At 48.1% G+C, this 17,235-nt stretch overlaps 1 protein-coding gene across 1 annotated transcript in view; it reads left to right on the top strand.

Annotated features, from left to right (window-relative positions):
• Nucleotides 1-17,235, top strand: part of LOC122554023 (spectrin beta chain, non-erythrocytic 5-like) — a 234,174-nt gene that overhangs the window by 42,211 nt on the left and 174,728 nt on the right. Inside the window, exons 13-15 of the mRNA XM_043698510.1 lie at nucleotides 3,908-3,998; nucleotides 12,992-13,107; nucleotides 13,463-13,675. Coding sequence (XP_043554445.1) covers nucleotides 3,908-3,998; nucleotides 12,992-13,107; nucleotides 13,463-13,675 — 420 coding nt within the window. The remainder of the gene's footprint in view (nucleotides 1-3,907; nucleotides 3,999-12,991; nucleotides 13,108-13,462; nucleotides 13,676-17,235) is intronic.

Raw genomic sequence — 17,235 nt, 5'->3', positions numbered from 1 at the left:
ACAGTGGAATGCTGGGTCATGCTCAGTCACTGAACAAAGATGTTCTCCAAAGGGATCACCTAGTCTACATTTGGTCTCCCCATTATGGAGCAGACCACTTCATGAACAGTGAATATGGTCGATTATATTGAAAGAAGGACAAGTAAATCTCTGTTTCACTTGAAATGAGGGTGAGGGGTCTCAGACCCGTGAGAAGGAGGCAGGAAAATGTAGCATGTCCTGTGCTTGAGCATTCTTCTCTGCTCACACTCCCTTGCCTCCCTCCCAGAGGCATGCTTGGATTCTCCCTTGGCCTCTGCTTCCACATCACCACCTTCTCAAGGGCAAATAGGGACAGGCTGCCCGTGGGCGGCACGGTGGCACAGTGGTTAGCACTGCTGCCTCACAGCGCTAGACACCCGGGTTCAATTCCTGCCTCAGGCGACTGACTGTGTGGAGTTTGCATGTTCTCCCCGTATCTGCGTGGGTTTCCTCCGGGTGCTCCGGTTTCCTCCCACAGTCCAAAGACGTGCAGGTCAGGTGAATTGGCCATGCTAAATTGCCCGTAGTGTTAGGTAAGGGGTAAATGTAGGGGTATGGGTGGGTTGCGCTTCGGCGGGGCGGTGTGGACTTGTTGGGCTGAAGGGCCTGTTTCCACACTGTAAGTAATCTAATCTAATCTAACCAGTGTCCATATTCAACAGATTATCCTCTGTCATCACCCGCCTCAGGGTGATGTCATCTTTTTAAAATTTTTTTTAAAGTATTCATTTATGGGTGTCGCTGGCTGGGCCAGCATTTATTGCCTGTCCCTAGTTGCCCTTGAGAAGGTGGTGGTGAGCTGCCTTCTTGAACTGGTGCAGTCTTCCTCATTCTGCCCCACAATGCCATTAGGGAAGGAGTTCCAGGATTTTGACCCAGCGACAGTGAAGGAGCACAGATATATTTCCAAGTCAGGATGGTGAGAGGCTTGGAGGGGAAGTTGAAGGTGGCGGTATTCCCATGTGTCTACTGCTCTTGTCCTTCTAGATGGAAGTGTTCGTGGGTTTGGAAGGTGCTGTCTGAGGATCTTTGGTGACTTTCTGCAGTACGTCTTTTAGAAAGTACACAGTGTTGCTACTGACCATCTGTGGTGGAGGGAGCGGATGCTTGTGGATGTGGTCCATTCAAGTGAGCTGCTTTGTCCTGGATGGTGTCAAACATCTTGAGTGCTGTTGGAGCTGCACCCATCCAGACAAGTGGAGAGTATTCCATCACACTCCTGACTTGGGCCTTGTAGATGGTGGACAGGCTTTGGGGAGTCAGGAGGTGGGATACCTGCTGGAGTATTACTAGCCTCTGACCTGCACTTGTAGCCACTGCATTTATGGTGAGTCCAATGGAGTTTTTGGCCAATGATAACCCCCCAAGATGTTGATAATGGAGGAATTCAGTGACGGTAAACACATCATCAAACATATCTTCTCCTTTCAGCATTTGGAGACCCAGTTTCTCTGTGATAACATGGTCCATTCCTGAGACCCCTTCCCATCTATCCCGCATCATTCATGCAAGCAGTTGCAACATGATCAAAGTCAACAAGGTTTAATTAAAGGGAAGTCCTGCATGGCAAATTTTATTAAAGTATTTTCAGGATGTACTGAGGAGAATAAGTAAAGAGGAATAAGTAGACATAGTATATCTGGATTTTGAAAAGGCATTGATTAGATTACTTACAGTGTGGAAACAGGCCCTTCGGCCCAACAAGTCCACACCGACTCGCCGAAGCGCAACCCACCCAGACCCATTCCCCTACATTTACCCCTGCACCTAACACTACGGACAATCTAGCATGGCCAATTCACCTGACCTGCACATTTTTGGACTGTGGGAGGAAACCCACGCAGACATGGCGAGAATGTGCAAACTCCACACAGTCAGTTGTCTGAGGCGGGAATTGAACCCGGATCTCTGGCGCTGTGAGGCAGCAGTGCTAACCACTGTGCCACCGTGCCAGCTCGATAAGATACCACACGAAACGTTAATACACACAAGAGGGCTCAAGGAGTTGAACGATATATTAACATGAATAGAGTGTTGGTTAGTTGACAGGAATTAATGAATAGGTTTAAATGAGGCATTTCTAAGTTGGTGGGCTGGAACAACTACAATGCCACAGGATTAGTGCTCATTCTCAGTCATTTGTAATATGAATGACTTAGACAAAGATATATGTATCTGTTTTTGACACTGTGTAGTCAGGGGGAATACAGGCTGTGAGGCTGTACAAAAATACAGATTAAAGCAGTGGGCAGAGGAGGTGAGTGGGCAATAAGGTGGCAAGTTAGACTCTGGCTGGAAGATTAGAACAGCAGGATATTATTTAAACGGTACAACCTTTGTAAATGTTGATGTTCAGAGGGAGTCTGGTATATTCGTACAAGGTTAGCACTGCTGCCTCGCAGCGCCAGAGACCCGGGTTCAATTCCCGCCTCAGGCGACTGACTGTGTGGAGTTTGCACGTTCTCCCCGTGTCTGCGTGGGTTTCCTCCGGGTGCTCCGGTTTCCTCCCACAGTCCAAAGATGTGCAGGTCAGGTGAATTGGCCCTGCTAAATTGCCTGTAGTGTTAGGTAAGGGGTAAATGTAGGGGTATGGGTGGGTTACGCTTCGGCGGGTCGGTGTGGACTTGTTGGGCCGAAGGGCCTGTTTCCACACTGTAAAGTAATCTAATCTAATCTAATCTAATCTAATCTAATTATTTTGTATGTATGAGGAAAATGATATGTATTGCAAGGAATTTAGACTCAGGAATAAAGAAGTCTTGCTGCAGTGGTATAGGGATTATGTGAGACTACTCCATAAGAGAGGTGCATGCAGTTTTAGTGACCAGGTCGAATAAAAGCTATCCTTGTATTCGAGCTGATACAGCAAAGGTTCACCAGATTGGTCCCTGGGGTGAGAGAGTTATCCTTTGCTGGGAGTCTGAGCGAATTGGGTCAGTATGGGCGGCACGGCGGCACAGTGGTTAACACTGCTGCCTCACAGCGCCGGAGACCCGGGTTCAATTCCCACCTCAGGCGACTGACTGTGTGGAGTTTGCACGTTCTCCCCGTGTCTGCGTGGGTTTCCTCCGGGTGCTCCGGTTTCCTCCCACAGTCCAAAGATGTGCAGATCAGGTGAATTGGCCATGCTAAATTGCCCATAGTGTTAGGTAAGGGGTAAATGTAGGGGTATGGGTGGGTTGCGCTTCGGCGGGTCGGTGTGGACTTGTTGGGCCGAAGGGCCTGTTTCCACACTGTAATGTAATGTAATCTAATCTAATCTAGTGTTCTCCAGAAAAATAGGGGACGACCTCAATGAAGGGAACTGACGTAGTAAACACTGAGAAGTTGTTTCCCCTGACTGGGGAGGTTAGAAGACAGGAACAGGTTAACACAGCAACACCTCAGGTCTGAGATGGGGAAACATATCTTCACTCAGAGTGTTGTGAAGCTTTGGAATTCTTACCTGTGAGGAGACATTCCATCCTTGAATAAATTTAAAGCTGAGATAGATAGAGCTTTTACTCTTGTGAAGTCAGTCTGAATGTCAAGGTGTCAAGGAAGTTGAGTTCAAACTGAAGATGAGCCTTGATCAAATTGAGTGGCACAGATGGCTCAGTACACCAACTAGATTACTCTTCTACTTATTATCCTCCTGCCTGTCCTGGGAATTTGATGGGAACAGTGTAGAGGGACCTTTACTTAGGAGTTTTAGGGCCATCAAACTGTACCCTAATGCCTTTCAGCTATTGCTCCACTAGGACACCAAACAAGAGCTGGATCATTGACAAAAAATTGGCTGTGTACTTGGTTTCAGCTCATGGTATTTGTTTAAGCAGCAGCCCTTTGAGCAGATGTGATGAAATGAACTTGGAGATTTGAAAGATGTGATGTGTCTTATTCACAGGCAGAGAACCAAGAGAGTAAAGAGACTGATAGCTGCTCATCTGATGAAGAAACCATAGGAGTGCAGACTTCACCGAGACAACGTCATCAAGGTGAGAAAGGACGAGTGACAGCAGAGTATGGTGCAGTGTGTATTAGTGTCGCAGGCTGGTGTGTATTAGCGATGCAGTCCGATGAGTTATTGTGTCACAGTTCGATGTGATGTGCAGTAGTGTCCCAGCTCGACATGGTGTGTACTAGTGTCCCAGTGCAACATGGTGTTGTTAGCGCGGATGAAATGACATCAGTCCGAGCCCAGAGTGCGGTTCAACAATCGGTAACGTTTATTACTGCAGTAATGCCGGCGGAGGTCAACCGAGGTCCGAATCTCGGCTGCTCTGCTGTTCCCGTGCGCAGCTTCATATTATATACTTTTAGTTGTCAGGATGTGTGGGATTTGAGGATGAATGGGATGATAGTTCCCCATCCTCACTGGAGTAGGTGCGAAAGGCTGTTTCCTGCCGTCCCAGGAGAGTTGCAACACGCACAATAGGGTGCTAATTGGTTTATGTAAAACGGGTCCGGGTATTATCTGCTTGTCTCTCTGTGAGGGCAGGGGCTAGCACTCCCCCTTTGTTCCCTTGGGGTGTTGGTGTGTATTGGTCTGTCCGTACCTGTCTGGTGGATGCCTGTCCTTTGTGTCAGAATGGCTCCGTATCGATGGGTATGTGTGTGTTTCAGTCAGTCTCTTGAAGTGATTAGGAGATGGGTTTCCATATTTAATTAATTCCGGAGTTTTGGCCCATGAGTCATGGGTAATGTTGGTCTAGTGTGGATTCTATCTGTCCTCTGTCTCCTATCTCCCAGTCACGTGGGCAGACCGGCAGCTGCTGAGTTTTTGTGGGTTTAAAGCTGCGACTGCTGTTTAAAACACAAAAATGAATTCTTATCGTTTCCTGATGTAGGCATAGTCCCATGGCAAATGCAGGGCGGCTCTGATGCCCGCTTGCAGTGTGTACTAGTGTCCCAGTGCGACATGATTGCGATAGTGTCCCAGTGCGACGCGGTGTGTAATAGTGCCCGTGTGTAATAGTGTCCCAGTGTGATGCAATGTGCAATAGTGTCCCAGTGCAACGCAACTGTGTCCTAGTGTCCCAGTGCGACGCGGTGTGTAATAGTGCCCAAGTGCGACATGGTATGTAATGGTGTCCCAGTGTGATGCAATGTGTAATAGTGTCCCAGTGCAATGCAATATGTCCTAGTGTCCCAGTGCGATGCGGTGTGTAATAGTGACATAGTGTAACAGTGCATAATAGAGTCCCAATGTGACATGGAGTGTACTAGTGTCCCAGTGCGACATGGTGTGTAATAGTGTCCTAGTGTGACATAGTGTGTAATAGTGTCCCAGTGCAACATGGTGTGTACTAATGTCCCAGTGCGACACAGTGTGTAATAGTGTCCCAATGCGGCGTGGTGTGTAATAGTGTCCCAGTGCGATGCTGTGTGTACTAGTGTCCCATTGCGACGTGATGTGTAATAGTGTCCCAGTGCGACGCAGTGTGTAATAGTGACCCAGTGCGACGTGAAGTGTACTAGTGTCCCAGTGCAACACAGCGTATACAGTGTCCACTTACAACATGGTGTGTAATAGTGACCTTGTGCGATGCGGTGTGTAATAATGTCTCAGTGCGATGCGGTGTGTAATAGTGTCCCAGTGTGACGCAGTGTGTAATAGTGACCCAGTGCAATGCGATGTGTACTAGTGACCCAGTGCACCGCAGTGTATACTAGTGTCCCAGTGCGATATTGTGTACTAGTATCGCAGTGTGTACTAGTGTCCCAGTGCAACATGGTGTGTAATAGTGACCCAGTGCAACACGATGTGTAATAGTGTTCCAATGTGACATGGAGTGTACTAGTGTCCTATCGTGACGCGGTATGTAATAGTGTCCCAGTACGAAGCGATGTGTAATAGTGTCCCAGTGCGACGTGGTGTGTGATAGTGTCCTAGTGCAACGTGGTCTGTAATAGTGTCCCAGTGCAACATAGTGTGTAATAGTGTCCCATTGCGGCGTGGTGTGTAATTGTGACCCAGTGCGACACGGTGTGTACTGGTGTCCCAGTGCAACACAGTGTGTGCAGTGTCCAATTACAACATGGTGTGTAATAGTGACCTAGTGCGATGCGGTGTGTAATAGTGTCCCAGTGCAACGCGATGTGTACTAGTGACCCAGTGCAACGCAGTGTGTACTAGTGTCCCAGTGCGACATGGTGTGTAATAGTGACCCTGCGACATGGTGTGTAATAGTGTCCCAATTCAATGCAGTTTGTACTAGTGTCCCAGTGCAATGCAGTGTGTACTAGTATCCCAGTACGACATGGTGTATAATAGTGTCCCATTACGAAGCGATGTGTAATAGTGTCCCAGTGCGATGTGGTGTGTTGATAGTGTCCTAGTGCGACATGGTGTGTAATAGTGTCCAAGTGCAACGTGGTGTGTAATAATGTCCCAGTGCGACACAGTGTGTAATTGTGTCCCAATGCGGCGTGGTGTGTAATAATGTCCCAGTGCGACATGGTAAGTAATAGTGTCCCAGTGCGACGCGGTGTGTACTAGTGTCCCATTGCAATGCAGTATGTACTAGTGTCCAAGTGCAATGCAGTGTGTACTAGTGTCCCAGTGCAACACAGTGTGTACTAGTGTGCCAGTGCGATGCAGTGTGTAATAGTGACCCAGTGCGACGTGAAGTGTACTAGTGTCCCAGTGCAACACAGTGTGTACAGTGTCCACTTACAACATGGTGTGTAATAGTGACCTTGTGCGATGCGGTGTGTAATAGTGTCTCAGTGCGATGCGGTGTGTAATAGTGTCCCAGTGTGATGCAGTGTGTAATAGTGACCCAGTGCAATGCGATGTGTACTAGTGACCCAGTGCAACGCAGTGTATACTAGTGTCCCAGTGCGATATTGTGTAATAGTGACCCAGTGTGACGCGGTGTGTACTAGTGTCCCAGTGCGATATTGTGTAATAGTGACCCAGTGTGACGCGGTGTGTACTAGTGTCCCAGTGTGACATGGTGTGTAATAGTGTCCCAGTGTGATATTGTGTAATAGTGACTCAGTGTGACGCAGTGTGTACTTGTGTCCCAGTGCGATACAATGTGTTCAGTGTCCTTGTACGGCATGGTGTGTAATAGTGACCTGATGGGATGCGGTGTGTACTAGTGACCCAGTGCAACGCAGTGTGTACTAGTGTCCCAGTGCAATATTGTGTAATAGTGACCCAGTGTGACGCAGTGTGTATTAGTGTCCCAGTGCGATACAGTGTGTTCAGTGTCCTTGTACGGCATGGTGTGTAATAGTGACCTAGTGCGATGCGGTGTGTAATAGTGTCCCAGTGTGACGCAGTGTGTAATAGTGTCCCAGTGTGATGCAGTGTGTACTAGTGTCCCAACTCGATGCAGAATGTAGTAGTGTCCCAGTGCAATGCAGTGTGTACTAATGTCCCAGTGCAACACAGTGTGTACAGTGTCCGATTACAACATGGTGTGTAATAGTGACCTAGTGCGACGCAATGTGTAATAGTGTCCCAGTGCGACGCGGCGTGTAATAATGTCCCAGTTCGACGCAGTATGTACGAGTGTCCCAGTGCAATACAGTGTGTACTGGTGTCCCAGTGCGATGCAGTGTGTACAGTGTCCCAGTACGACATGGTGTGTAATAGTGACCCAGTGCGACATGGTGTGTAATAGTGTCCAGTGTGACATGGTGTGTAATAGTGTCCCAGTTTGACGCAGTATGTACTAGTGTCCCAGTGCAATGCAGTGTGTACAGGTGACCCAGTGTTACACAGTGTGTACTAGCGTCCCAGTACGACATGGTGTGTAATAGTGACCCAGTGCGACGTGGTGTGTAATAATGTCCCAGTGCAACGCGGTGTGTTGTGTTCCAATGTGACGCAGTATGTACTAGTGTCCCAGTACAACGCGGTGTGTAATAGTGTCCCAGTTCGATGCAGTATGTAATAGTGTCCCAATACGACACGGTGTGTACCAGTGTCCCAGTACAACATGGTATGTAATAGTGTCCCAGTGCAATGCAGTGTGTTATCGTGTCTCAGTGTGACACGGTGTGTAGTTTTGTCCCAGTGTGATACAGTGTGTAATAGTGTCCCAATGCGATGCAGTATGTACTAGTGTCCCTGTGTGACGTGCTCTGCAATAGTGTCCCACTGTGATGCAGTGTGTAATAGTGTCCCAGTGTGACACGATATGTAGTTTTGTCCCAGTGCGATGTGGTGTGCACTAGTGTTACAGTGCAACGTGATATGTACTAGTGTCGCAATGCAACGCAGTTTGTAGTTTTGTCCCAGTGCAACATGGTGTGTACTAGTGTCGCTGTGTGACGTGGTGTGTAACAGTGTCCCAGTACGACGCAATGTGTACTAGAATCCCAGTGCGACACGGTGTGTAGTAGTGTCCCAGTGAGATAGGGTGTGTACTAGTGTCCCAGTGTGACATGGTGTGTAATAGTGTCCCAGTGTGATGCAGTGTGTAATAGTGTCCCATTGTGACGTGGTGTTTTAAAAAATTCTCAAGGTCAGGTTCGTAGGAGAGTAGTCTGACACAGAACAAACGACCAAGAGGCGAGTCTGCTAGAATATGAGCATTTTATTCCCCGCAGCGTCGCCACAACCAGGTCTCATACTTACAACGGGTCTGGCTTATACTCACTCTACATGTTACCGGAACTGGGAGCCGTCAGTTCTCGTAGAGCGGTTGCCAACAACCCACGCTCGGCGGTTAAACGTAACCCCGGAGCAGACTCACCGAACTGGAGACTTTTCCAGCTGATATACTCTTTTCCAGATATAAACATTCATGTGAACAGCAGAGCAAGGCTAAAAAACACATTCCATTCTGGCTACATACAGATAAGAAGATTCACACGGGGAGGTGTGTACTAAGCATTCCGGTTAGATTCACACATGTATTGGGACATAATTTTTAACCGTTTCACCACATTCCACTGCTTGGCCCAATACATGTGTTACATTATGATTCACACATGTATTGGGACATAATTTTACACCACACATGGTGTGTAATACTGTCCCATTGCGACGTGGTGTGTAATAGTGTCCCAGTACGAAGCGATGCGTAATAGTGTCCCTTTGAGACGTGGTGTGTAATAGTGTCCCAGTACGAAGTGATGCGTAATAGTGTCCCAGTGCGCCGTGGTGTGTAATAGTGTCCCATTGCGACGTGGTGTGTAATTATTTTCCCATTGCGACGTGCTGTGTAATAGTGTCCCAGTACGAAGCAATGTGTACTAGTGTCCCAGTACGAAGCAATGTGTACTAGTGTCCCAGTGCAATGCAGTGTGTACTAGTGTTCCAGTGCGACATGGTGTGTAATAGTGACCCAGTGCGATGCAGTGTGTAATAGTGTCCTAGTGTGATGCGGCGTGTAATAGTGTCCCATTGTGATGTGGTATATACTAGTGTCCCAGTGCGACACGGTGTGTACTAGTGTCCCAGTGTGACACGGTGTGTAATAGTGTCCCAGTGCGATGCAGTCTGTAATAGTGTCCCAGTGCAACGTGGTCTGTAACAGTGTCCCAGTGCGACACGTGTGTAATAGTGTCTCAGTATGAAGCGATGTGTAATAGTGTCCCAGTGCAACATGGTGTGTAATAATGTCCCAAAGCGGTGTGGTGTGTAATAGTGTCCCATTGCGATGCGGTGTGTAAAAGTGCCCAAGTGCGACATGGTGTGTAATAGTGTCCCAGTGCGATGCAGTGTGTAATAGTGTCCTAGTGTGACGCGGTGTGTAATAGTGACCCAGTGTGAAATGGTGTGTAATAGCGACCTAGTGAGACACGGTGTGTACTAGTATCCCAGTATGACATGGTGTGTAATAGTGTCCCAGTGCATTGCGGTGTGTAATAGTGTCCCAGTGCGACGCTGTGTGAACTAGTGTCCCATTGCGATGTTGTGTGTAATAGTGTTCCAGTGCAACGTGGTGTGTAATAGTGACCCAGTGCGACGCGATGTGTACTAGTGTCCCAGTGCAACGCAGTGTGTACTAGTGTCCCAGTGCGGCATGGTGTGTAATTGTGACCCAGTGCGATGCGGTGTGTACTAGTGTCCCAGTGCAATGCAGTGTGTAATAGTGTCCTAGTGTGACGCGGCGTGTAATAGTGACCCAGTGCGACATGGTATGTACTAGTGTCCCAGTGCGACATTGTGTATACTAGTGTCCCAGTGTGACACGGTGTGTAATAGTGTCCCAGTGCAACGTGGTCTGTAACAGTGTCCCAGTGCGACATTGTGTGTACTAGTGTCCCATTGCGACATGGTGTGTAATAGTGTCCCAGTACGAAGCGATGTGTAATAGTATCCCAGTGCGTTGCGTAGTGTAATAGTGTCCCAGTGCGACGCTGTGTGTACTAGTGTCCCAGTGCGACGTGGTGTGTAATAGTGTCACAGTGCGACATGGTGTGTACTAGTGTCCCAGTGCAATGCAGTGTGTACTAGTGTCCCAGTGTGACATAGTGTGTATTAGTGACCCAGTGCGACATGGTGTGTAATAGTGTCCCAGTGCGATGCAGTGTGTAATAGTGTCCTAGTGTGACACGGTGTGTAATAGTGACCCAGTGTGACACGGTGTATAATAGTGTCCCAGTGCGACGCGGTCTGTAATAGTGCCACAGTGCGACGTGGGGTGTTGTGGTGTCCCAGTGTGACATGGTGTGTTGTCGTGTCCCAGTGCGACACGATGTATAATAGTGTCCCAGTGTGACGCAGTGTGTACTGATGTCCTAGTGCGTTGAGGTGTGTAATAGTGTCCCAGTGCGACGCTGTGTGTATTAGTGTCCCATTGCGTTGTGGTGTGTAATAGTGTCCCAGTGCGATGCAGTGTGTAATAGTGACCCAGTGCAAGGCGATGTGTACTAGTGTCCCAATGCGACATGGTATGTAATAGTAACCCAGTGCGAAGTGATGAGTGCTAGTGTTCCAGTGCAACGCAGTGTGTACTAATGTCCCAGTGCGACATGGTGTGTAATAGTGACCCAGTGCGATGCAGTGTGTACTAGTGTCCCAGTGCAATGCAGTGTGTAATAGTGTCCAAGTGTGACACGGTGTATACTAGTGTCCCGTATGACATGGTGTGTAATAGTGACCCAGTGCGACATGATGTTTACTAGTGTCCCAGTGCAACGCAGTGTGTACTAGTGTCCCATTGCGACATGGTGTCTAATAGTGACCCAGTGCGATGCAGTGTGTAATAGTGTCCTAGTGTGACGCGATGTGTAATAGTGACCCAGTGAGACACAGTGTGTACTAGTGTCCCAGTATGACATGGTGTGTAATAGTGTCCCAGTGCGATGCGATGTGTACTAGTGACCCAGTGCGATGCGGTATGGAATAGTAACCCAGTGCGACGCAGGGTGTTGTGGTGTCCCAGTGTGACGTGTTGTGTTGTCGTGTCCCAGTGTGACACAGTGTGTACTGGTGTCCCAGCGCGACACGGTGTGTACTAGTGTCCCAGTGCGACTAATGTGTAATAGTGTCCCAGTGCAACGCGGTGTGTTATCGTGTCTCGGTGTGTTATCGTGTCTCCGTGTCACACTGAGACACGATAACACACTCAGACACGATAACACACCGAGACACGATAACACACCGCGTTGCACTGGGACACTATTACATCCCGCGTCAAACTGGGACACTATTACACACTGCATCACACTGGGACAAAACTACACACCGTGTCACACTGTGTGTAGTTTTGTCCCAGTGTGATGCAGTGTGTAATAGTGTCCCAATGCGACGCAGTGTGTACTAGTGTCCCTGTGTGACACGGTGTGTACTAATGTCCCAGTGCGACGTGGTGTGTAATAGTGTCCCAGTGTGACACGGTGTGTACTATTGTTGCAGTGCGACACGGTATGTAATAGTGTCCCAGTGTGACGTAGTGTGTACTAGTGTCCCAGTGCGACGCAGTGTGTAGTTGTGTCCCAGTGAGACACGGTGTGTACTAGTATTGTAATGTAATGTGGTGTGTAATAGTGTCCCAGTACGACGTAATGTGTACTAGTACCCCAGTGCGATGCGGTGCGTAATAGTGTCCCAGTGTGACGCGGTGAGTACTAGTATCCCAGTGCAGCATGGTGTGTAGTAGTGTCCCAGTGAGACATGGTGTGTACTAGTGTCCCAGTGCGACATGGTGTGTGATAGTGTCACAGTACGACATGGTGTGTCATAGTGTCCCATTGCGACGTGGTGTGTAATAGTGTCCCAGTGCGACACGGTCTGTAATAGTGTCTCATTGCAACGTGGTGCGTAATTTTGTCCCAGTGCGACGTGGTGTGTAATAGTGTCCCAGTGCAACATGGTGTGTAATAGTGTCCTAGTGTGACGCGGTCTGTAATAGTGTCCCATTGCAATGTGGTGTTTAATAGTGTCCCAGTGCGGCGCGGTGTGTAATTTTGTCCCATTGTGACGTGGTGTGTAATAGTGTCCCGGTGTGTAATTTTGTCCCATTGCGATGCGTTGTGTAATAGTCTGTATGTGCGATGCAGTATGTAATAGTGCCCCAGTGCGATTCGGTATGTAATAGTGCCCCAGTGCGACGCAGTATGTAATAATGCCCCAGTGCGATGCGGTCTGTAATAATGTCCCAGTGTGACACGGTGTGTAATAGTGTCCCAGTGCGACGCGGTGTGTAATAATGCCCCAGTGCGACGTGGTGTGTAATTTTGTCCCAGTGCGACACGTCGTGTAATAGTCTCTATGTGCGACGCAGTGTATAATAGTGTCCCAGTGTGACGCGTTGTGTAATTTTTGTCCCAGTGTGATGCGTTGTGTAATAGTCTCTATGTGCGACCCGTTGTGTAATAATCTCTATGTGCGATGTGGTCTGTAATAGTGTCCCAGTGCGGCGCGGTCTGTAATAGTGCCCCAGTGCGACACAGTGTGTAATAGTGTCCCAGTGCGATATGGTCTGTAATAGTGTCTCAGTGCGCTGCGGTGTGTAATAATGTCTCAGTGCGATGCGGTGTATATACCTGTGCAGTAACACAGTGTGATTTGTGCACACAGCCAGGACTGAGAAGAACAGCCCGAAGGTTAATCTCCTGGAAAGTCGGACAGCCCAAGAGCGCAGGCAGCTAGTGGGCACACGGGGCAAGATATCCCTCCCAGTCAGTGAGCCGTCGGTGAGGAAATCATTGCACAATCTTCACAGCATACACAATACTGTACAGCTCTCCCTCCCTCCCTCCCTCACTCCCTTCTTCCTCCATGCTTTCTCTCCCTGCTCTCCTCGTTCTTCTCTTGCTTCCCTCTTCCTCACTTCCCTCTACGCTTCAGAGAGAGTGTCTTTAGTTCATTGTGGGGAAGATGGGCAGAGGTTCTCAGAGAGAGACAGTAGCTTGTTCCTGTAGATGAGAATGAGGGGATTATTGGAATCCAGGCAGTGTCAATGTAAAGGCTTACATCGCGGGGAAAAGGGAAGCTGCCAAGTTCCGGAATTTGTACTGATGGGTGTATTTTGTTTTTGTTGGCCATCAGGTGGAGAGTGAGACCACCGTTGACCATCCCCAGGCAGACAGTCCAAGCCGGAGGGTCAACAAACCACGGAGAAGCCGGTCCATGCGCCATGGGACAACTGAGATCCAGTACTCCTCACCCAGCCGTCCTGACGAGGACTTCAACAGAACAACAATCGAGGACAGCCAGAGAGACATCAACTCCTCGTACTCTGATCTCTGCCAGCAGGCCAAGGTACACTAACCCCTGGAATCATAGAATCCCTGCAGTGCTGTAAGAGGCAATTCGGCCCCATCGAGTCTACACCGACTCTCCAAACAGCATCCAACCCAAACCCAGCTTCCCCACCCCCACCCCGACTCTATCCCCGTAACCCCACATTTACAATGCCAATCCACCTAAACCTGCAGATCCCTGGATTGGCCACGGGACAATTTCCCATGGCCAATCCAGCTAACCTGTACATGGGTAGTAACCCTTCCTCATGTGCTTTGTTACATCGCTTTCTGTGGAGGAGAAAGTGAGGTCTGCAGTTGCTGGAGATCAAAGTTGAAACTTTATTGCTGGAACAGCACAGCAGGTCAGGCAGCATCCAGGGAACAGGAGATTCGACGTTTCGGGCACAGGCCCTTCTTCAGATCCTCTGTATAGCCAGCAGGTCCCAGACCGAGTAAACACAGAATAGGCTGGAGAAATTCAGCAGCTCTGGCAGCATCTGTGAAGAGAGAAACAGCGTCAACGTTTCAAGTCCAGTATGACTCTTCCTCAGAACTCGATGAAGGATCCATTCCCTCTTTTTCTCATGAACACATTAAAGCAAACACCCTTTCAGTTCTGAAGAAGTCATACTGGGCTGAAATGAGAACTGATTTCTCCAGTATTCTCTGTGTTTGTTTCACAATTCCAGCATTAGCAGTATTGTACTTTATGATGCATGTTTTGCGTGGTTATCCCAGAACAGCTGAATGAAGTACAATCATAGAATAGAATAGAATCCCTACAGTGTGGAAACAGGCCATTTGGCCCAACAAGTCCACACCAACCCTCCAAACAGTATCCCACCCAGATCCATTCCCATACCTTATTACTCTGCATTTCCCCTGACTAATGCACTTAACCTACACATCCCTGAACATTTTAGGGCAACTTAGCATGGCCAATCCACCCTAACCTGCACATCTTTAGATTGAGGGAGGAAACGCACGCGGATATGGGGAGAATGTGCAAACTCCACACAGTCGCCCGAGGCTGGATTCAAACCCGGGTTTTTGGCGCTGTGAGGCAGCAGTGCTAACCACTGAGCCACCGTGCCATTCTACCAGGTCAGTTCCCCAGTTCAAATGGAAGTGGATCAAAGACTCTCTCCTTGAAGACTGGGATGATCCCAGTCAGTTAGTAACACTGAAGAAATATTCCTGTGGTCCCCAGTTCTGCTCAGTATTTGTCTGTCACTCACCTGGAAAACTGTGTTCTATCCATCTGCTCTGGACCTGGCTGTCAGAGCTGGTGATAATTTAATCTTTGATTCTCCATTCCTCTTATAATGTCATGCTCGCTCCCCATACCCCTGTTGCTGGTACTGAGTTCTGTATCAGGGCCATGTTTGCCCCGTTTTCCCTGCTTCCCACTCCAACAGAATTCCCACAGCCTGTCGAGTCTTCCTTTTGCCCCATGAATTATTCCTAGATGTTAGTTGGACGTCAGAGGGGTCTGTGAGGACAGCTCTGACTTTCACGAGTGGAACCCAAGCAATTAACTATTCGCATAAAACCACTACCATTCCCTCCCCCCACCCAGCCACTCCCAATTCTGCTAGTGGTATCAAAGAGCTGTGTGTGAGTATCTGATTGGGCAAACATAGGGTGCAGGTAGGAACAGGCAAGTTTTAATCAATAATGACCAAAACTCCCCAGTGCTGGAGTTTCCCTCCTTTCATGTCTGGGTCTGTTGTACACACATTAGTAAAGATTAATGAGTCTGATTAGTGAGTGACTACATTATTATTGTATCGCGTATTACACCTCACTGGAAATCAAGCCCCATTATTCTCCGAAAAGCTAAAGATTTTAAAAGGTATACAAGGATTCCCCAATACCACCTGTAAATTCCTCGTGTCTTTTAGATCCAGACTGATAGCCTCTATTCCTGACGAAGGGCTTTTGCCCAAAACGTTGATTTTCCTGCTCCCCGGATGCTGCCTGACCTGCTGTGCTTTTCCAGCATCACTCAAATCTAGGCTCTGGTTTCCAGCATCTGCAGTCCTTGATTTTACCTGATAGAAATGATGGACCAGGTTTCTGGTGCTTAACAAAAATGATTAATTGTTACAAGTACTTAGACTCTAGCTCCAAGACCTTGTTCTTTCTTCTTTGATAAAAATCATACAACACCAGGTTGTAGTTCAACAGGTTTATTCGGAAGCACTAGCTTTCGGAAACACTGCCCCTTGACAACCACCCGATGAAAGTCATGATTTGGAGGAACCGGTGTTGGACTGCAGTGAACAAAGTTAAAAATCATACAATACCAGGTTATAGTCCAACAGGTTTATTTGGAAGCACTAGCTGTCAGAGCGCTGCTCCTTCATCAGGTGGATGAGAAGCAGCGCTTCGAAAGCTAGTGCTTCCAAATAAACCTGTTGAACTATAAACTGGCGTTGTGTGATTTTTAATTTGTCCACCTCAGTCCAACACTGGCTCCTCCACACTATTTCTTCATTGGGCAATTCCTGTATTCTTACATTCTTGCCCTATGCCAGAGACAGCTGAACCCTACTACACCAATTGGGGGAGCTATTAACCAAGGTAAGAAGGTTTGCTGCATCTGTTAAACTGCATGGACCTACACAGGGAGGAGAATGTGAGGGAGAAACCAGAAACCTAGAAACTGCAGCTAGAGTCTTTGTGCCTGCACTGTGGCCTGTTATTCCTGTGGTGTCATTACTACCTTAACTGTGTAACTATCTCAAGACCTAGATTAATGATTTTGAATCCCACCAAGGGGGTTTGACGATATCAGTTCAGAAAATAAATTGGAGAAATGTAAATCAGCAAAGGTAACCAGGTTGTCAGATTGTCATAAAAACTCCCACAGTTCATGGTAGGGCCCTGGGGAGTGTTGTCACAGAGAGACCTAGGAGGTTCCGCTGTAGTTCCTTGAAACTGGCATCACAGTTAGACAGGTGGTGAAGAAGGTGTTTGGTACGCGTGCCTTCGTCGGTAAGAGCACTGAGTGCAGGAGTTGGGATGTCATGTTACAGCTGTACAAGACACTGGTGAAGCCACATTTGGAAAACTGCATGCAATTCTGGTCTGCCTGCTTTGGGAAAAATATTATTAAACTGCAAAAGAGCTTTGCAAGGATGTTACCGAGCTTGGAGAGTTTGAGTTACAAGGAGAGGCTGGATAGGTTGGGACTATTTTCCCTGGAATGTAGGACGTTGAGGGGGTGACCTTCTGAAGGTTTATAAAATCATGAGGGGCATGGATAATAAATAGCCAAGGACTTTTTCCCCAGGGTAGGGGAGTCCACAACCAGAGAGCAGACATTTAAGGTGAAAGGGGAAAGATTTAAAAGAGATCTGAGGAGCAACATTTTTACACAGAGTGTGGTGCGTGTATAGAATGAGCTGCAGAGGAAGTGGTAGAGACAATTACAACATTTAAAAGACATTCGAACAGGTAAATGGATAGGAAACCTTTAGAGAGATATGGGAGACGTGTAGGCAAATGGGATTAGTTCACTTTAGGAAACTTGGTTGGCATAGACAAGTTGGGCCAAAGGGCCTGTCTCCA

The sequence above is a fragment of the Chiloscyllium plagiosum genome, chromosome 10, assembly GCF_004010195.1.
Source record: "Chiloscyllium plagiosum isolate BGI_BamShark_2017 chromosome 10, ASM401019v2, whole genome shotgun sequence".
In the NCBI taxonomy this organism is placed as follows: Eukaryota; Metazoa; Chordata; class Chondrichthyes; order Orectolobiformes; family Hemiscylliidae; genus Chiloscyllium; species Chiloscyllium plagiosum.
Note: the sequence above shows the minus strand (reverse complement) of the source record. Positions and strands in the feature narration are given on the sequence as shown.